Source organism: Neovison vison, chromosome 13 (genome assembly GCF_020171115.1).
Source record: "Neovison vison isolate M4711 chromosome 13, ASM_NN_V1, whole genome shotgun sequence".
NCBI lineage: Eukaryota > Metazoa > Chordata > Mammalia > Carnivora > Mustelidae > Neogale > Neogale vison.
The window spans coordinates 32,213,824-32,235,852 of NC_058103.1; the positions used below are offsets into that span (position 1 = coordinate 32,213,824).

The window sequence follows — 22,029 nt, forward strand, 5'->3', positions numbered from 1 at the left end:
GCGAATGAATGTACCTAGAACTAAAGGACAGAAAGTACTTTGTTTCTCGGAGCTTTCTCAACTCAGTTTGGGCAATTTTCGCCCTCCATATTAAGAACCCCCACCCTCACCCCTTCCCATATACCACTCTTACTATCTTCTAGACGGACAGTATAGCCTTTTTACTGAATGGCTGTAGGAAGGGAGAACTGAACCGGGGGCGGTGGGGTGGGATGCGGGTAGTATTAAAACATTTACTTGGTAGGGGAGGGACGGATGCACTCACAAAACCCCCAAGCGGCCTTACCCCGTGTCCAGCCCTAACTCCAGGTTCCCTTTCCTTGGACTGGTATGGGGTGGGGGGGGAGGATGAGACGAACCTGGGGCGGGCGACCACAGCCCGTCCTCCACCCCTCCGCCACCCCCGGGGTGCATTCTCCCCACCGAAAAAAAGAGGAGCGGGGAGCCGACCTCGCCCCGATGCCGGGCCCGCGGGTGGGGAAGGAGCGCCGGCCGCCGGGGGAGGAAGGCGAGCCCGCAGCCCCGCTACCGCTCCGATTGTTACGCGCCCTCAACTTCACAGAGTGCGGCACTCAAGGGGCGCAGCGCCGGGAGGAGCTGCGGCGGGAAAGCCGTGCCGCCGCCCGCGGTCTCCAGGCCAGCCGCCCGCGTTCTTCCGGCCAGCAGCCCACGGCGGGGGAGGGGCAGCCGCCGCCCGCGTTCCCCGGCACCGGCGGCCGGCGGAAGGGCCGCGCGTCGCGGAAGCGCGGCCGCAGCTGAAGATCAGCTGCTGGAGGAGGCGGAGGAGAGGGAGGAGCCTAGGGGGGGAAAGAGAGGGAGGGGACCCTCAGGAAGCCGCGAACGCCACCGAGTGTCTGCACACCTCGCTCCGTTTGCCATGGCTGGTTAAAGAACCATCCGGATCGCAGCGCGGGGGGAGGGTTGGGTGGGGGGAGAGCGGCGGCCGCGCGTGAGGCCGAGGGAGGGGCGGCGGCGCGAGCGGCGGCGGCGGCGGTTCCAGCATGAAGAGGAGAGCTGGCCTGGGGGGCAGCATGAGGTCAGTGGTGGGCTTCTTGTCCCAGCGGGGCTTGCATGGGGACCCCCTGCTCACTCAGGACTTTCAGAGGAGACGCCTGCGAGGCTGCAGAAACCTCTACAAGAAGGACCTCCTCGGCCACTTCGGCTGTGTCAATGCCATTGAATTCTCCAACAATGGAGGCCAGTGGCTGGTCTCAGGTAAATCAACCCCCTTCCCCGCCCCGCGCCTCCCGGCCCCCTTCCAACCTCCCCTTTCGCTCTCCCTCGCCACCCTCCTTCTGCCCTCCGCCCCCACCCCCTCCCTCCTCAACCCCTCTTCTGCGGTGGGAAGGTTTGGTGTCAAATTCAAACCCTTGCAGGGGAGGGAGGGGAAGGGGAGGATGTCTTCTGTTAAAAAAAAAAAAAAAAAAAAAAAAAAACCTAAAATGGTTGACAGGTCCTTAATTCGCTTTATCCCAAGTGCAAAGTGATCTCTCCTGATGACTGCCCTGGAAGTGTGGGTCGGGGATGGGGGGGGGCGAGATTACCGCCTGACAAAGTTTGATGGGAAACTCTTGCTCGGTGTACTTTAAAAGGTGCGGGGGGCATTTTGGGGATTCGGAGGGGGAGGAGGCCGAGGCGCGCCGGAGGCCAGGGGGAGCTCGAGTCCCTGGCGCCGGCGTCCGGGAGAAGGGGCCTTGGGGCTGGGGGCCGGGCGGTGACAGGGCCGGCCGCCGAGGGGTCGGGGGCCGCGACTCGGGGGGGCTGGCTGAGTGAGCGAGGAGAGGAGCCGGGCGGGTAGCTGTTGGCCGCCCCCCCCGTCGGCGCCCTGAGGGGCCCGGCTCCATCTCCCCTTTGCTGTGGTGGCCTCTTCCGTGTCGTGTTTTTCTTACGGTGTGGGCAGTACTGGGGGCTCTGGAGGCTACGGGGCACCGGCCAGAACTTGAACGCGTAACTTGTGAGGCGGGGGGTGGTGGGTGGGCGACCCCCAGAGACTTGTTGGCTGCAGCCCCCCCGCCCGCACCCCCTTTGCCGGCCGCTGCCCGTTGCAGGTGGTCTCCGCGCCTCCTCCCTCCAGCCCAGCTGGGCTCGACTGCCCCCGGGCTCCCCCTCTGGTGTGGGGAAAGTGGCGAAATCGAGGCCGGGGCTCTGGCCCGGCGGTGTAGGCCTCGCTCTCCCGGGGCTCCTAGCGACAGGCAGCTGAATCGATAGCCTATTGCTCCCGGGGAGGCCCGGGCCGGGCGGGCCGCGGCGACAGCTGCCCCGGGGGAGGTACGCCTGCTGCCCGCGGGGGCGCTCGTCGCCGCCGCCGCCCTCCTCCCCCGGGAGGGGGGTGTCTCGGGCCCCAGGTGGACGATTGGGGATGGGGTCCGCCGGGCGACTCCCCGAAAGCGGTTGGGGGGGGGAGGGCGAAGACGGCTCGCCTTCTACCCTGCTCCGTCCCTTTTCCTGCGTTGAGAGGGAGGAAGCGGGAGCCCAGCGCTGGACGTGGCGCTTCGCTTCACCCAGGCCGGTCCCCGAATGGTTTTCTAATTTACGTCAGTGGGCAGCTGGCCAGAAACTTCTGCGATCATGGCAAAGCATCCGTCTTCATCGCGAGTAACAGTCGGAAGTGGCACGGGCGTACAGTCCAATTTAGGGGTAGCAGAGATAAGACTTGTGTGATCCTTTCACGATAAACCTTCTGGGGTTTCTCCAGAACTCACTTGACTTTTCCACCCTAGATCGTTTTCTCTTTGACTAGGTAGATTTTGGCCCTAGATCATCCGCTGAAGAAACCTGATATTCTACTTCAAGGCATACTCCAAACAAAAGCTTCCTTCCCCAACACTGCCAAAAATTCCGAGGGCAGAAATGGGGAAGATCTCTTTAGAGAGCTCACCGTTTTGTTGTTTGTTTGTTTGTTTTTGTTTTTCCTTCTGTATTTATTATACTCTAGTCTCCTTAACAGACTGATGTTTTCCAACAGAGATGTCCCCAGACACAAGGAAATTCTTCCTACTGGTGAGGGAATTTGGGGGGGTACTCTTACAGGCTGAACTAGTTACGGTACAGTCATACATTTCCCGGCTTAACACTTTTTAAAAATAACAGATTTATTAAGATATAATTTACATGCCTTACAACTCACCCAGTTTAACTTAACATTTTTGAAGAAACACTGAAATGTTGTCTCTATTCTCAGTAAGTTAACCCTTGCTCAGAACCTTCCCCTGTGTCTCAAATGAACCCCCTTTTCTCTAGTCTTGGCCAGTTAATTTATCTTAATTGTAGTCCTATAGAAGAGGAGAGTCCTTTCCACAGGGCAGGCTCTGGCAAACCTGGTTTCAGGCATTTATTTCCTTATTTTTCTAGGCCTGAGTTGCCCATCTCCATCATTACTTTCTGGGTTTCAGTCTTCTTCGCTCCTTCCTTACTCCTCCTCCTTCCCCTCCACACTTCCTCTAACTCGGTCCTTCCTGTTTCCTTTTTATTTACTCCTGTCCTTGTTTCTAGTCCGTGCAACGGGACCCAGAGGGGCCTGCACCGCTCCCCACCCCCAGCTCAGATACACTTAGCTTTTCTTTCTTATTTCCTGAACAAAACCTTTTGGTTAAAAGCCTTTTTAGCTATTCACCTTCCATTATCAGTACAACTTATGCTAACAGAAATTTCCTCCTGTTTGCTTCAGATAAGGAAGCCCCCTCTGGGAGTCATAAATACACCTTAACTTGTTAAAGCTAATTAAATATTGTTCTGGGAAGTTCTTCAATAATCTTCTCCAATTTAAAACTATTTAAAGTGTCAGGTTTACATATTCTCTTATCTGTCACTGTCCTTTAGCAGTTAAAACCAGGGGAGGGGCTCTTAGGATTTTGAGGCTAATGCTGTGTATCCCTTATGTTTCACAATAATGTGGTGGGAGGCCAGACTCTATGATGGCAATGAGATTACCTTTCTGCATTTTGTTGTTCTTGTATCTTGTCTGGGTTGGTTAAAGACTTCAGAAAGCCATGAGTAAAATGATAGTATGTTCATAGTTTGTTCACTGTTTTTATTTCCTAAATGTTTGGGCAGGCTCACATTTCTTGTAACTGACATAATTATTTGGCAGAATTAACTTATACCTAGGGCAAAAATATTTGCATGGTTCCTGTGGCCTTATAAAATGTGGTTTGTTAAGGATACATCATTGCTGCTTTGTTCTAACAGCTGGCCCCTTTTCCAGGGCGCAGTGAGGCCAGCAGATATTAAGAGTAAGCCCGAGAAAATCAGGAAGGAGAAGGGTGTTCTGCTGGGCAGTGAGACTGTGACAGCAACAAGTGGGAGGATTTTTTTTTTTTAAACATTAAAATATATTTAACTTAAAAAGTGTTTTTCTTTTTTTTTATTTTTTTTTATTTTTAAAGATTTTATTTATTTATTTGTCAGAGAGAGATCACAAGTAGGCAGAGAGCCAGGCAGAGAGAGAGAGGAGGAAGCAGGCTCCCTGCTGAGCAGAGAGCCTGATGCGGGACTCGATCCCAGGACCCTGAGATCATGACCTGAGCCGAAGGCAGCGGCTTAATCCACTGAGCCACCCAGGCGCCCAAAAAGTGTTTTTCTTTATTGTTGATCTGAAAAGGTCATTACTTTGCTATCCTTTAAGGGGTATAGCATATACATAGTTGAAATCACTGTTGTGTCATTTAATGTGTGACCTTGTAGTTAAGTTGCTAAGCCTCTCTGGGTCTGCTTCCTGATGTACCAGCACCTACCTGAAGGGCTCTTGTAAGAATTACCTTAGGTAAAATTTAGGTTTGTGAGCTGAACAGTGTGACCTGTCTCTCAGAGAAAATGCTGAGCTTGTTTTCCTTCCCTTTGGTACTTTTAACCTGTAATATTATTAGCTGACACTTGTTCTTACAGTATTGGTAACAGACCTGTGCAAATGGGGCAGACAGGATAGTTTTGTGACTTTTTGATGTGGAATGAAAAGGCACAAGGTACGTTGAAGTACTACTCATATAAGAGATCCTACCAACATCAAGGAATTTATGCCAGAACACATATTTGGGAGATATCCTGGGTTTACCCTTGAAGTCTTTGGTTGCATCTAATAATACTATTTTCCCTGAAATTGATATTTAAGACTAATTGATAATGAGAACCTGTAGAACTAGCAGGTTAATAACCCATTAGTATGAAGTTTTAAGTTTCAGTGAGAGATTATGATCTCTTTCTTGATTCTTATGACTAAATGTAGGAAAAGCACCTTCAGAAGTTTTTCCAATAGCATCTGTAACTACTGTTTCAGCGTTAGTTAATAGGAGTTGTGCATGGGGAGAGACATTTATATCTATTTGGTCATAATATTTATAAGTGATAACTGTTTAGTTCTATTTCTGTTTCATGGGGGGGTCTCTGACTTTATTATCATAAGTTAGGTAGAGATTAATAGCATGAATTCTGGAGTCAGGCCGCCTGGGGGTGAATATCAGCTACTTGCTAACTGGGTTAGCTTTGTTAAGTCACTCACTCTCCGATTCCTCAGTTATATATTAAGAGCAGTGATACCCCACAGGGTTGTGGTGAGGACACATTTCTGGTTAGAAATAACACTTGTTAAGTTCTTAGCATCAGAGCCTAGCCCCTGTTTTTGCTCTGGTTGCTGTTGCTGCAAAGCTTTGTATGGTTATTTAGCTTGACCCTCACCAAAAGCTTTTAGGAGATTGACACTTTCAATATCTAACATTTATTTGTGCTTATGACTTTCAATAGCTAACATTCTTTTGTGTATAGGACCATACAATGTGAAAAATTGAGAAAGCTCTCAATGAGAAGAACTGTTAAAAATGCTTTGTAAGGGGCGCCTGGGTGGCTCAGTGGGTTAAAGCCTCTGCCTTCGGCTCAGGTCATGATCCCAGGGTCCTGGGATCGAGCCCCAGATGGGGCTCTCTGCTCGGTGGGGAGCCTGCTTCCCCTCCCCTCTCTCTGCCTGCCTACTTGTGATCTCTGTCAGGGAAATAAATAAAATCTTTCAAAAAAAAAGTGCTTTGTAAATAAGCTTAACCCCAGTATTCTCATCAAAGCGTATTTTTAAACATCAAATAATAGCTGTGATAATAACCATATGCTCGATTTGAACCTATCAATTAATGATCGTTACTGTTTCCCAATCAGTAATTCTATCAATTTTATGGAATCAGGTTTTTTGTCAGTTCATCTAAGAGCATGTTATCTACAGGTAAAGTGTTTGGCTTTAGCCAGTGGAATAAAGTTTTAGCCTTATTAGAACTTTTCATGTGTTTAGTTGGAATGAATTTGTTGGTCCAGTGGTTAGTTTATCAGGAAAAATATGGCTAGTGGTAGGGCAGATTTGTGACTCGAAAAAGCTTTCATAGTACATACATTTCAATAAGGTGATTAGGGAATCAGTTATTGGATTTTCTTCTGGGCCTTTCTATTTATCCATAATCCATTGCTGTGAAGGTGTTAAATTTTATCTTTTGGTCTATTAATTAATTGAACAAATAGTTTTTGAGTGCATATTTTGTAAAGCAGAAGCAATTAGAACAGAAATGATGAATTAGGTATAAACCATGCTCTTAACCTTGCATTTTAGGAACATTTATTTATCATCTGTAACAGTCCATGGCCCTTTAAAAAATGTTTCCCCTCTGCTTTATGATACTTTGGTAGATACCTGATTTTTCTCTGGTTTGCTGTACTTATTATAGCAAATAATCCTCTTGTTTATGAGTTTTAGCGGGAAAGAAAGGGTTCATTAGAGATGGCCTTGGAAGACATTGCTATGATGAATTATAGAGATCATGTCATAAGGATAAGGTAACATGGATATTTATAGATGCACATTATTTTTCCCACTTGTTCTTCAGTCAGCTAATTGATACCTATCAGAGATTGGCAGATTTAGAATTATGCCCAGGTTTGTCACTTCTATTTTAAAATAAGCTAGTGAGGGGGTGCCTGGGTGGCTCAGTCTTTAAGGGTCTGCCTTTGGTTCAGGTCATGATCCCCGGGCTTTGGATGGAGCCCTGAGCCCTGTATCAGGCTCCTTGCTCAGCGGGAGGCCTGCTTCTCCCTCTCCCACTCCTCCTGCTTGTGTTCCTCTCTTGCTGTCTCTCTCTCTTTGTCAAATAAATAAATAAAATAAAATAAGCCAGTGAGGTTGAACTGATGACCCACCAATCTTATTACACATTATTAGCACAGCAAAAAGTTGTCTTTGTGTTCTGTATTGTTCAAAGGATCATCACTGACTTAATGCCAATGTGTTTTTGATTTTACTAAGAGTTTCTAAGAGGAGCAGTAGCCCTCAGTTATGTATCCTGGGATGACACAAGTGCTCATTCACTGATTATTGTTAGAGTTGGTTGTAAAGTGCAGTTGGAATCCTTTAGATCAGGGAAGCTTTACTGACCAGTAGAACTTGAAACACAGATAGATGCTGCCTTCTGAATTGTGAGTTAAGAAGTAGTTTCATTTATCTTAAAACCCTAATTCAAATGAAGATTGTGTAGCTTAAGAGGGAATCAGTTCTATTTTCAATTTTTGGTAACCCACATAAGTATTGTCTCTTAACAATTAAAGAACTGAATATTTATCTGTTAAGATTAACCTCAGATTATTGTGAGAATGTGAAATTACATTTCTTTTCTGCTTGATTCTCTGTTGTGTTTAAAATTTTGATTTTAAGTTACAAGGGTTAGGTTACTATTTGCCTATGGATATGTAAGCTGATTTTAAGTGATCTTTGAATCAGTATTTAAATGGAAAAGCTAACCAGCATATATAAAATATTTTTAATGAATTTATTGCTTAAGGTGAGGTTAAAATTTTTTAAAGTCAATGTAAAGAAAAATAATGGTGAATGTGTTACATGGATATGGCAGAAATCAAAAGTTGATTGAAATTGACTGAAGCTAGGGAAGTACTGCATTAGGTAGTCTTTTTTCTATCTTCTTTCTTCCTCATTGAGTCAGAGAGAAGGAAAGATAATCATATTATGGAAAGGGGAATGGAAAAGTAGAAAGATGACTTTCCCGGAGCTGCCTTGTTAGTGTTTGGCAGTCCGCAGGTCAAGTAGGGCCCATTGCTCTGTGACGTGTGCTGTTTCTGAGTTGCCTTTTTATATTTTTCTTTCCCTTTTCTTATAGTATAATTTACCTTTTCTGAATCTTTTAAAAATTGAAAACTGAAAAATGAGCAATTTCTGAGCGCATGTGCAACTCTAGTTGCTCCTCTTAGATGATTAATTATATTTCTGTGTTTTGCTGTAAATAAAGTTAACTTGTTCCACACAGGTATCTTATGTTTATTTGTTCATTAAAAATATTTAATGGGAATATACTGTGTGTGCCTCTTTAATCTTAATTAGTTTATAATGTATGCCAGGCTCTCTGCTAAGCACTTCATGTGTTTTATTTGCCACTTGGAGAATAGCCAGTGTTATCTATGGCCTAGTCATTTGAAGGTTTTGTATTCATTGTCATAACTAGGTGCTAAAAAAATCAAGAAAGGACACCAATCAATGAGGGTTCTGTAATGCAGAGAACAGGTAGGGCATTGGTGGAAGAATAGCTATTGGAATTCCTTGTTTCTGGTTAAAATGAAGTGAAAGTATAATTCTAGGAATGAAGAAAGGTTATTACCTTGGCCTGTTATCTTGGTCTTTGTAGAAAATTTGGTTCCAGTAGCTGCTTCTGAAGTTTTTGTTCTTTTCAGCTTTAATACTTATTAGTCACTGCTGCCAACATAAGCCTCCCAGAACTTAACTGTCGTGATCACACATCTGCTGCTGATCCCTCAAAAAAAATCTACAGTGCTCCCCAGGGTCCACCAAATTAAATAGGAATGCCTTACCTGATGTTCATCTGAGACATTGCTGTTCAAAAAGATAAATGTTAAACAAAAAACAGCTAATTTTTTAGCATATCATTCATTTATCACATATTATTTGGGGGTGTTTCCTATGTCAGGCACATTTATGTATGTGACCACATTTAATACTTAACCTTACCAACAGTAGGGTTAGTGCTGTTATCCTTATTTTACATATGAAGAAACTGAGGCACAGGGAAGTTAAGTGACTTCCAAGGCTCCTGTAGTTTGTGGTAGAGCTGGATTTGCAGCCGGAGTCTGCTGGAGCAGCTGAGATACGCTGACTACTCTGAAAATTTTAAAGATTTTTTTTTTTTTTTTTAATTTGAAAGAGAGAGACAGTGAGAGAGAGCATGAGCGAGGAGAAGGTCAGAGAGCGAAGCAGACTTCCCATGGAGCTGGGAGCCTGATGTGGGACTCGATCCTGGGACTCCAGGATCACGCCCTGAGCCGAAGGCAGTCGTCCAACCAACTGAGCCACCCAGGCGTAGACTGTTCTGTAGGCTCTGACTTTTCCCCAACATTCTCATCTCTTGCTATCACACTGATACTTTGCTAACTGCTTTTCCCTCTGCTTTTGTGTAAATGAAGAAAGGGGTATAGCTGTGGGGATAGATCAGTGAGTGGGCTTCAAGCCAGTAAGCATAGTTCTAGTCATAGCTACCCTCCATCAGATCTCTCTTGGTGCTGGAAATCACTTCACCTAGACGTTCGTTGGTCTTGACAGTCATCTAAAGTCTCCTTCTTCCTTACGCTTTGTGTGTTTACACTTGCTTACATAAACCATGTAACTTCACACTGGGTTAAACTTGACCTGCTTTAGTGAAGTATAATTAGGAGTTGGTATATTCTGGTTACCGGTTTGGTTCCTCTTCTCCATTAGCCCAACCAAAAATGCAAACAACATACATGACTCATACTGTTTACTGAGCCTGTAATTTGATTTTGCTATCTCCTGAAAGCATACTGGTTGAGTACATTTCCCTGATTTTATCCACAAGAAATAGGTGTCTCCTCATAAGGACATAGATGAATAACGATAAAGTGCTTTTTGGAAGAAGTTTAAACAGTGTAACATGGGATAATATGCCCAGAGAATACTGGTAAGTCATTTGGAAGTACATTGGCTCCGACACAATATCAACAAAGGAAGGTATGACTCCTAGACCAAATGATAAACCTGTTTAATCCTTAGTGAGCTTAACTAGACTGTTTTGCAAATAAAATTTACTCCTGTCACCAGCAACTGCACTTTGCTTCTGTGAAAAAGGCGGCATTTCCTTTCCAAGGTTATTTACAGATTAGGTTAACAAGGAGGGTTAGAATCCACTTGCTTTTCACATCAGTTATCCTAAGTCAGGAATTCAGGGAAAGACTTGACAACAGCAGTTTGTCACTTTTGTTATCTGCTCTCCCCATACCTTTAAAGTCACACTTTCCTTGATACCTTACTCACTCATTGCACTTTGCAGTGTTGATACCCAAGATTCTATCACACACCTCTCAGGATGCAGAATTGACATGCATTGGAGGTCAAGTCCCTGTGCCCTGAGAATTTTTTTCTTATTCTGGCCAATTTTAAAATGGAAGTTACATTCTGGAGGATTGGGGCATGTAGGAATCAATGAGAAAATGGCACCTGAGGAAATTGATAGGTTTATAACAGATCCTAGTAGTGGAGATGTTGGTGGAAAGACTGATTCCCATCTTCCCTTTTGCTTCTGCTTGGCTCCTACCCCTTGATACAGCAAGGTAAGATTACCTTATATAGTTGATAAGGTAACTCTGTAGGTCCCCCTCCTACCTTGCTGCCATCTGGTCACCTGATAACAAGGTGACCATATATTCTGGTTTACTTGGGACTATCCCAATTTCCCCATTGTGTCAGTACAATTATTAACACTCCTTTCATTCTAAAAAAAAAAAAAAGTCCTAATTTCAATGGTAAGTTATATGGCTACCTACTCATAATCACCTGAGCTGCCTGGTACTCAAGTCAAACTGAAGCCGTACTCTTAGCTCTTCGTGTTCACCATGGAATGCCTCTGTGAGAAAGCCTGCAAGCCTCCATTCTGTTGTCAGGCCTTTAGCTGCCACTTTTAAGGTACTGTGTTGAGCCCGAGAGGCTGAATGGTTGGTTAGACCTTTGTTCCTACCTTTCTTATTAGAAGGCAGTAGAGACAGCTAAAACTGTTAAGAAAATGCTACATCCAGAGCCTAAAAGTTACCCCTTCCTTTGTATATACCTCCTCTTAGAGTTATTGTTCTGATGTTCACTTGTACCTTCTTCCTTCCCCCCCTTTAAAAAAGTCTTCCTGGGGGTTTTTTCTTTGGCAGTTCATTTTAAGGAAAGGTGTTTTGGGGAATGATTCCCCGCTGAGTGGGATTTTTTTTTTCCCCTAAGGTGTTTTTATCCAAAATGTGGTGTGATGCTGATGTTAAAACTACTGTTAAGGGCGCCTGGGTGGCTCAGTTGGTTAAGCAACTGCCTTCAGGTCAGGTTGTGATCTTGGAATTCCGGGATCGAGTTCCACATCGGACTCCCAGCTCCATGGGGAGTCCGCTTCTCTCTCTGACCTTCTCATGCTCTCTCTCTCACTCTCTTTCTCTCTCTCAAATGAATAAATAAAATCTTAAAGAAAAAAAAAAAGCTATGTTGTTAAAACTCCATGTTATGGAGTATCTGCCCAGTACCAGAATACATTTGGAGTAAAAGTTGGCCCTCAAATGTATAGATTGGCCCTGGGAAGGATTTTCAGGAATTGTAGCTTTTCAGGTATATGGCCAGTTGGCTCTAGACTATTTTTCATGTTGTGAAATGACATCAGTAAAGAAGTTTAGGGGCACCTGGTGGCTTGGTTGTTAAGCGTCTGCCTTCGGCTCAGGTCATGATCCTAGATCCTGGCATGGAGCCCCACATCGGGGTCCCTGCTCAGAAGGAGGCCTGGTTCTCCCTTCTCCCACTCCCTCTGCTTGTGTTTTCTCTCTCGCTCGCTCTCTGTCTCTCTGTCTCTCTGTGTCAAATAAATAAAATCTTTAAAAAAGGGTTTAAGCGATCTGGTTTAGAGGCCTGATTTCACCATTGTCACTGTGCTCTTTTACTACTAATGTTCTGTCTCTGTGGAATCATAGAGTTTTATTGCTGGAAGAGATGAATGGTCATCTAATTGAAGCTTTTAATTTTACTTATAGGGACACAGAAGAGCAAAGAAGTGATTTGCCCAGTAGTTTGCGACTAGTTAAGTAGTACAGTCAAGATTAAAAACTGGTCTCTCAGTAGGGAAAGTCACAAGGTTCTGTGTTTCTAAAGGGCTTTACTCAGGTAAAGTGTTAAACTCTTTTGTTGGCTTCCTCTGCCATTACATTCTTTCCTTATTTATTTTTTAAAAAAGATTTTATTTATTTATTTATTTGACAGAGAGAGAGAGAGAGATCACAAATAGGCAGAGAGGCAGGCAGAGAGAGGGGGGGAAGCAGGCTCCCTGCTGAGCAGAGAGCCTGATGTGGGGCTCGATCCCAGGACCCTGAGATCATGACCTGAGCCGAAGGCAGAGGCTTAACCCACTGAGTCACCCAGGCACCCCACATTCTTTCCTTATTTATTTTTTTAGATTTATTTATTTTAGAGAGTGTGTATGTGGGGGGCAGGAGCAGAGGGAGACGGGGAGAGAGAATCCTCAAGCAGACTCTCTGTTGAGTGCAGAGCCCAACACAGGGCTTAATCCCAGGACCCTGAGATCATGACCTGAACTGAAATCAAGAGTTAGACACTTAACCAACTGTGCCATCCTGGCACCCCACTGCTACTACATTTTATGTGCAGTTTCATTGTCCCTGAACATGGTTGTTTTGAGTAAGTTGGCAGTGCCGTTATTTTAGAGAAGTCAGTAGAGATTTTCCAGGTTGGAGGCACTCTGTCACTGGCTGAGTTTTGAGTTTTAATTCTTCGTCAGCCTATACTTCCCTACTTTGGAAAGTCTGTTTCCTTCCAAGAACCTTACTCAGGAGGAGGAATTTTCTGCAAACCTAGGTGCCTGTCAAAATCTTGTTATACAGCTTCTCTCATTCTGAATTTCCATTCAAGTCTTGTATCTAATTTCAGTTGTATCCTCTGTGTTACTACTTAAGGCCAAGTGATTAATTGGAACCTCTGAGGATTGTTTTGTTTCCTTTTTTAATGGTGTCTTGACCAAGTTTGATGGTTTATACAGATACCACTCACTCCCTGCCATAGATGACTGAAGCATGTGTTTTTTTGCCTTCCACATACTGGCAAGAAACAATTGAGATTTGCCTGTTTGGCAACCGCTTCAAGCAGCCCTTGACTCTCAGGGTTGACATCTCTGTTTATACCTGCTTGTGGGTGGGTGTCGTGTCCCTTCCTCAAAGGACTAAAAAGCATTGGGCTTGCATTGGCTCAACTTATTTAGAATTGCTCAAGCAGAGAAAAGAAAGCTTTATTATGTTGCTAATATTGCTTATGCAAGGAATTTTGCAAAAGTTAGGCAGGCAGTGTTTTTATTTTTAAAAAGGAAAAAATCAGAAACTATTCAGAATAAATGAAGAGAGTGTCTGTGATATAATCAGGAGACATATTGTCCAGGTTAGTTCTGTATGGAAGAAGTGAGACTGGACATGATCTGTGGTCTGGGAGTACCTTATAGTGCATCATACTATCTTAATAACTTCCTTGTGAATCCTTACTGTTATTGAGACACAAGAATCTGTTTTTAGTGTTCCCCTAGCTTTATTTGAGGAGCTTTTGTTCTTTGACATCTCATTAATTCCTTCCTTTACTATTGAGAATTTCCTGTTGAATCATGCAAGTCAGTAGAATAGGGTACTTAGAAGACAGGCTTCCCACTTATTCAGAAGTTTTTAAAAAGATCATATATTAACTGTAGGAAATTCAGAAAATAAAGAGATAAAGGAAGTACACCCACCTACTCAGGATGACCATTTTTGACACATGCGACATATTTTAGCCTTTTTTGTATGCATGTGTACATATTTTAAAAATAAAATTGGGGGGCACCTGGGTGGCTCTGTCGGTTAAGTGTCTGACTCTTGATTTCAGCTCAGATCATGATCTCAGGCTCCTGGGATGGAACCCCAGGTTGGGCTCTGTGCTCATCCGGGAGTTTGCTTGAGATCCTCTCTCCCTCTTCCTCAGCTCCTCCTTCTGCTTGTGTTTTCATGCTCTCTCCCTCTCTCTCTCAAATAAATCTTTAAAAAAAATTATTTTTTAAAATTAGAATTAGGGGGTGCCTGGGTGGCTCAGTCAATTAAGCTGCTGCCTTCAGCTTAAGTCATGATCCTGGGGTCCTGGGATCAAGCCCCACATCAGGCTTTCTGCTCCGTGAAGATCAAGAGCTCGTGGAGGCAGAGCAAGCCTGCTGCTCTGCCTGCTTGTGTTCTCTCTCTCTCTCTCTCTCTAATAAATAAAATATTTAAAAAAAATTAGAATTAGGTCATCTCTGCTACTTTGTAACTGTTTTCCTAATATTAACATTTTTGGGGTAGGTCATTGAATATTTCTCAAAAGCAGGGTTTCTCAGCCTCAACAGTATTGACATTGAGGCTGGGTAATTCTTTGTTATGGGGGGCTGTCCTGTGCGCTGTAGCATGTTTAGCAGCATCCGTGGCCTCTGACCAGTATATGCCAACAGCACCTCCCCTGTTGTGATGACCAAAAATGTCTTCAGACGTTGCCAAATGGTTCAGGCGCGAGATCACTCTGGGTGAGAACCACTTTCGAAATAAAAAATTCTTAAACTCTTTGGTCTCAGGACCTCTGAAAAGTCATTGAAGACCTCAAAGAACTTTATGTGGGTCATCTTTATCAGTTTTTACTGTATTAGAATTTAAAGCTGGTAAAGCTTAAAAATTCGTTTAAGACTGGAAATAATAAACCTTATATTAACATAATAATATAACGAAAAGTAACTATTTTCCAAAATAATAGTGAGAGGAGTAGCATTGTCACGTCTTTCCACCTTTTTAATGTCAGACATTATGAAGGCATTTACATTTAGTCTGTTGTGGAATATTGGTTTAGCTGACATATATGAAGAAAATTCAGCCTTACACAGGTATGTAATTAGAAAAGGGAAGAGTATTTTAATGCCTTATCAGATGACTGTGCATATTCTTTGAGATTATATCAAAACTCAACAAGTGGAAGTTTCTTAGATCCGTTGCACTGTAGGATCTGAAACCATACTGGAGAGATTGTCGGTCTGTTACATTAAAATCCTTCGGTCCGTGGGAGCGCCTGGGTGGCTCAACTGGTTCCGCAGCTGGCTCTTGGTTTAGGCTCAGGTCATGACGATCTCTCAGGGTCATGAGTAGGGGAGTCTCCTTGAGACTTTCCCTTTGACCCTTTGCCCCTCCTCACTCCTGTGTGCACACATGTGCACATGCTTTCTAAATAAATAAGCAAATACATAAATAGAATCTTTAAGAAAAAAGCCTTTTCCTTAGGTTGCTGGCTTTTCTTGAAAAATTCAAAGATCAGGCAATCTTGAGGCTGCATTCCTCTATGGCTATAACTGGCTGGAGCTCAGTCGCAGCTTGTTCTTTAAAAGGGTTTTATGTTCTCCAGTCGACCCTTCACTCTGACAGGTTTCCCTCATTTGCTTTGTCCTGGCCCCTGTTGTATTTGAGAGGCTGAATTGTATCCTGGTAAGGAGTACAGTCTCTGGAGCCAGAGTACCTGGCTGGGATTCAGATCCATGATCCCACTCTTGATTGCTGTGTACCTTCAGGATAGTTAGTTTTTCTGTAGTTTTATCTGGATAATAAGGATAACAATACCTCTTTGATAAGATAGTTAAAAGGATTAGAGGAGCCACTAAATGTAAAACCCTCAGGATAGCCCCTGGCCCAGAGTAAATTTAGCTATGTTAGCTATTGTTGGAGTTCAAACGGCATACATTTGGCTAACATTTCTGTAGCTCACACTGTGTATCAGGCAATGGGCCAAGCCCTCCATACAGATCTATCTCATTAATCCTAACATAACACTATAAAACAGGTGGGGTTATTTTCTCAGTTTTGCAGAGGAGAGGATACAAGTGAGAGAGGTTAAGTTACCTGCCTGAAGGCACTCTGCTAGTAAGTGGTAGTGACATCGAGAGTTGAACCTTTGCACTTGTATGCCAAGCCTGTGGTTTTGAATGCTGTGCTGCCTCATGCTACATCTGCCTCTAAAATAGGTCTAATTACAGAAGTGGCAGGCTTGGGTAAATGGAGATTAGTGCTCTTAATGTTTTCGTAAGTGATTTGAGGAGAGTATGCATATGATTTGAGGAGAGTATGCATATAAATATCTCAAATTTATGTATGACATCATTTCCTTCCAGTAGTGAAGCACCAAACCAATGAGGATAAACTGCAGGCAACTTTTTTTGTCCAGATGGAGTGAGAGAGCAGAAGAGTGACTACTCTCTTTTTCTTTCTTTTCTTTTCTTTTTTTTTTGGAGAGCGAGAGCTTGTGAGGGTGGAGACAGAGAGAGAGAATCTTAAGTAGGCTCTACACCCAGCAGAGCCAAACCAGGGCTCAGTCTCATGACCCCTCAGCATAACTGAGCTGAAACCAAGAGTTGGAGCTTAACCGACTGAGCCATCTAGGTGCCCCTGATTACTACTGACTTTTAGAGTAGGTAAATGTAAAATAAAACAATGAAGAAAAATAACAGACTGCATGATGTGCTTCAAGATATTTAGTAAGGACTTGAGAGTCATTTTGGTGTATTATTTGAAGGTCAAAAAGGTCAGCAAACATTGCAAACCCATTAGGATAACTGTTACTTAAAAACAACACAAGACCGTGGACTCTAGGCAGCCAGGGTCAGTGAAGGATCTCAAGATGTCTGGGTGAAAACTTGCTCTAATAACTATTGACTTGGTAGCTTTTGGGGAGATCATACCCCGAAACCAGAAGGCCATTGCTAACTCCCTAAAATCTTGGAATGAGACACTTACCTCCAAGTTGGCCACTGTCCCTGAGAAACCCCCTACTATCGACTGGGGTTACTATAAGGCCAATGTGGCGAAGGCTGGCTTGGTAGATGACTTTGAGAAGAAGTTCAATGCCCTGAAGATTCCTGTGCCAGAGGATAAATACACTGTTCAGGTGGATGCTGAAGAAAAAGAAGATGTGAAAAGTTGTGCCAAGTTTTTGTCTCAAAGGCCAGGATTGTGGAATACGAGACACAGCTGGAGAAGCTAAAGAACCTAGCTCCATTTGATCAGATGACCATTGAGGACCTGAATGAAGCCTTCCCAGAAACCAAATTAGACAAGAAGTATCCCTATTGGCCTCACAAGCCAATCAAAAATTTATAAACTTGAGGTGGGGAAAGAGCGCTGGCCCTCGAATTATGAACGCTGGACATTAAAAAAAAAGAATACAAGAGCAAAACAAAACAAAATAATAGGTGTTGGTGAGGATGTGGAGAAATTGGAAGTCTAGTGCAGTGTTGGTTGGTGGGAATGTAGGATGGCACAGCCACTGTGGAAAACAATACTCAGAAATAGTTTTCAGTTCCTCAGAAAAGTAAACAGAATTACCGTATTATCCAGGAATTTCATTTTTTGGTATAAACCCCAAAGAATTGAAAGCAGGGAGTTGAGCAGATAATTTGTACACTCATGTTCAGAATAGCATTATTCACTGTAGCCAAAGATTGGGAGCATGAATGGACAAACAAAATATGGTATATACATAAAATAGAATATTATTCAGCCTTAAAAAGGAAATTCTGACACATGCCACAAAATATGTATTGAACCATGAAGACATTATGATGAAATAAGCTAATCATAAAAGGACAAATATTGTATGAGTCCATATATATGAGATACTTAGAGTAGTTGAACTCCTGGAGACAGAAATAGGGTCTCTAGAGTTAGAATCCTGGTTGCCAAGGGCAGGGGAGAGGCAGGAATGGAGATTTATTATTTTGTACAGAATTTCAGATTGGGAGGATGTAAAAGTTTTGGAGATGGGTGGTGGTGATACTTGCATAACAATGTGAAAATGTGAATGTATTTAATGCCACAAAACTCTACACTTGAAAATGATTTAAAAACCCAGCAAAATGCCAGGCATCTCTAGGAGAAAAATAATGAAGACAAAATGGAAAATGCTTTTCTTTCCTGTATAATGTGGTAGGGCAGACTCACTTAAAATTCATAGTAGTATTTTGGCCTCCCCACTTTGGGGTAAGAGGAATACAAGTTGATTTTAGGCTCCAGGCCTAGCTCCTTGGATTATTAGCAAGTCATTATGTCTCTCTGATCCTCATCTGGAAAAAGGGTTTATATAATCCTTATTTCATAAGCAGAGATGTATGTGAATGAATTTCTGTGCTGAGAATAATGCTAATTATTTTCATCTTTGGGAAAATAGCAAAACAGACTTCATTTCCCATTCACTGAAGTGGCTGGCTGTATGGCCCACAGGCTGAGCCTCTGTATCTCCATGCCTGCTCTTAAAACTCAGCAGAGATACAGGCCACACAAAAAGTTTGGCTTCACAAAGTGGCGATATATACACTGCAAAGAAGGAGTAAATAGGCTAAAAAGATTTAAGGCGTGCTGAATAATTTTCCTTTTGTTTCTGTAAGTTAAAAAAAAAACCAACTACAGCAATATAAAAGGGATTTTTTAAAAAAAGATTTTATTTATCTACTTGACAGAGATCCCAAGTAGGCAGAGAGGCAGGCAGAGAGAGAGAGGAGGAAGCAGGCTCCCTGCTGAGCAGAGAGCCTGATGCGGGGCTCGATCCCAGGACCATGAGACCATGACCTGAGCTGAAGGCAGAGGCTTTAACCCACGGAGCCACCCAGGGCCCCTAAAAGGGATTTTTTTAAAAAGATTTTATTTATGTGAGAGAGAGCAGGAGCAGGGGGTGTGGCAGAGCAGGGAGGGAGAAGCAGGCTCTCCGCTGAGCAGAGGCTCCAACCCAGGACCCTGGGATCAGGGCCCGAGCCAAAGTTAGATACTTAACTGACTGATCCACCCAGATGTCCCTACAATATAAAGGGTTATTAACTAAAATTGCTCTTTCCAAGAGATAACCTCTGTTAAACATTTTGATTCTGCTCTTCCATTTACAAATTTGTGTGTGTGTGTGTGTGTGTACATACGTATATGTTTTATTAAAATGTATCAGAGTGCTGATTGAATCAGTAGAGCATGTGACTCTTGATCTCAGGCTTGTGAGTTCAAGCCCCACACTGGGTGTGGAGATTACTTACAAATAAAATCTTTTAAAAAATGTATCATACTATTCATACTCTTGTGCTACCTAAAATAAGAGTTAGAAACATTAGGGCAAATTCATGAATGATGTGTACAAGGAACTAGAACATTCTGAGGGTTATGTATACATATTAGGTATGTATATCATACCTAATATATGACACACTGGGTAAGTGTTTTTACATATTTATATCTATACAGACAATGACCCTGTGAGATATTTGGTATTTTCTTCATTTTAGAATCATAAAACTGAGGTTAGAGAAGTAGAGTAACTTACCCAAAGACACATAGATGGTTCTTCCAGAACTTGTACTTCATGTACTTCATGTACCCTTCTATAGTACCACCTTTATTTACTAGGACTGCAAATCCTGGATCTAATCCCATTCTTCCATTTTTAAAAAGAAAATATTGTTTTGAATAGTTAGTACAGTCACAAACACTTTTTGGTCATAGTGATTATTCCATGTCAGTACAGACAGAAACGCCTCATGCCTTCCCCCATCATAATACATGGTACATACATGAACAATAAACCTTCTTGTATTTTTGTTGTGGTAAAATATAATAACACAAGATTTACCATTTTTACTATTTTTAACTATTCCTTTCAGTTGTATAAAGTACATTTGCATTGTTATTGTTACACAACCATCATCACCTTTCATTTCCAGGAATTTTTCATCTTGCAAAGCTGAAACTGTTTCCATTAAACAACATCCCCGCCCCCTCCGCAGCCACCATCTACTTTATGTCACTATGAATTTGACTGCTCTAGATGCCTCATATAAGTGGAATTGGACAGTATTTGTCCTTTTGTGTTTGGTTTATTTTACTGAACAGTAATTTTAACCCGACTTCTAATGATGGACTTTTAAATGGTTTAGTTTCTTGCTCTTCAGACAGTGTGCTGCAGGAGTATTTGAAGGCTCAAGTTTTTGAATGCTCTCTTAGTCCTGTCCTCTCCTTGCCTGAATTTCTGAGGAAGCCCAAAACAAATTCTTTTCCTTCTGGGCCTCAGCTTTTCTGGGCTATAAAATAAGAATTTTAAATAATTACTTCTGTTACAGTATGCCATGAGGGCTTGTATAGTTTTTGCTTCTATTATAACTCAGAACCCTTTGAAAAGAGTATTTATTTATTTATTTTTAAATTTAAAAATTTTAAAAATTTTTAAAAATTAGCCCAATTCAGGGCTCGAACTCATGACCCTGAGATCAAGACTGAGCTGAGATAAAGATGCTTAAACTGACTAAGCCACCCAGGCACCTTGAAAGAGTACTCTTTTTTTTTTTTTTTTTTAAGATTTTGTTTATTTGTTTAACAGATCACAAGTAGGCAGACAGGCAGGCAGAGAGAAATTGGGGGTAAGCAGGCTCCCCACCGAGCAGAGAGCCCGATGTGGGGCTCGATCCCAGGACCCTGAGGTCATGACCTGAGCTGAAGACAGAGGCTTAACCCACTGAGCCACCCAGGCATCCCAAGAGTACTCTTTTAAATATAAAGCTTTTTTGTAACTTCAAAACTGTTGCCGCAGTGTGATTATAGTACATTTTGGGATGAATTGGTGAGTTTAGTGCGGAATTAAATCAATCCCAAATGACCAGCAACAGAGTAGCTTATATTCCTTTGGAGTTCTCAGATGAATTAAAGCTAAATAGTCGTTCATGAGTAAACCAGGCTTAGAAGCCCTTTCCTCTGCTTGTCGCTTGCTTGGTCCTGGTGCCAAGCAGAAAGGCCTTGCCTTCCTATGAGGTCCCTGTGCTCCCCAGGAGCCCTAGAGAGACTGGGGACAACCAGCCTTGCAGAAGGACCGAACTGGCCGGCGCTCAGAGCTGGCTTTATGGATCCTGTTCTCCGCTTGATTATATGCAGGTCCAACAGTCTCTCTGCGTGGAAGCACACATACATCTCCGCTCCTTTGAATTTTTCTAGATGATTCACAGAGAGAGGAGAACTACCCAGTTTTTTTCAGGTTCTGAACTGATTTATCCTTGTTCCACTAGCCCTCCTTTGCTTTGTGGGGTCAGAGATTTGGCCACAGCTGTTATGCGCCCTCTACTGGCTCTAAAGCAGCTCCGCAATTTCAGGTGATAACCTAGTTTGCACCCACTGTGGTTTTTGCCAACACATGGTTGAAAAGTGTTGTCTTTGCACAGAATTCTTAATACCTTGCCTAAGGAAATGTGTGTGTGTGGGGGGTGCGCTTTATATCTTCTGACACTAAGCTCGAGGGCAAAGTGAAAGAAACAGGCCCTGCCATAGCCATAATTTCTGACTCAGTGATTCCAATCTCCTATGGACTTGGGCTGTCATCATCGTGTTAGATACTAAGGACACATCATTTTGCTCAAGGCATTCTACAAATAACTACGTATTTTAAATTGCTAAGCATTATTTGGCAAAATTAAATCATCATATAAATGTCTAGAATGAACACTAATGATAATGCCAGAGATTCGTTATGTCTTTAAGTGCATAGGTGTAGATATTATTTTTTTTTTTATTAAACTTCTTTTTTTTAAGCTGCTCCAATTCAGGGGAGGTTGTGCTACCTGGCATTGGTCTGATTGAATAAGTAGAAGTGCCATCAGTTCTATATTTCTTTGCCATGAGTAAACCAGCCCATCCTGGGAAGTCTTGTTTTCATTTTTCTTTTTCTGTCATGAACATTTTCTAAAATTTTTATTTAAGTCAGCTCTACATCCATTGTGGGTCTCAGACTCACAACCCCAAGATCAAGAGTTACATACTCTTCTGACTGAGCCAGCCAGCCGCCCCTCTATTGTGAACATTTTAAAAATCCAAAATGTTTTATTTTATGGAAATGTTCAAGCATTCACAACATTATAGTATACCAATCTGTAATAATTACCAACATTTTATTGATCACCTATT

The 22,029-nt window shown here is 42.9% G+C and overlaps 1 protein-coding gene and 1 pseudogene across 3 annotated transcripts in view; both read left to right on the forward strand.

Moving 5' to 3' along the window:
* The first annotated feature begins 980 nt into the window (after positions 1 to 980).
* DCAF5 (DDB1 and CUL4 associated factor 5) overlaps positions 981 to 22,029 on the forward strand; it is a 100,660-nt gene continuing 79,611 nt past the window's right edge. For 2 of the 3 annotated variants that reach the window (XM_044231871.1, XM_044231872.1), the window contains exon 1: positions 981 to 1,215. In XM_044231871.1, the coding sequence (XP_044087806.1) occupies positions 1,002 to 1,215 (214 nt within the window). In that variant the 5' untranslated portion in view covers positions 981 to 1,001. The remainder of the gene's footprint in view (positions 1,216 to 22,029) is intronic. The other variant, XM_044231873.1, reaches the window with a different exon arrangement.
* Positions 16,730 to 17,301, forward strand: LOC122894273 (annotated as a pseudogene).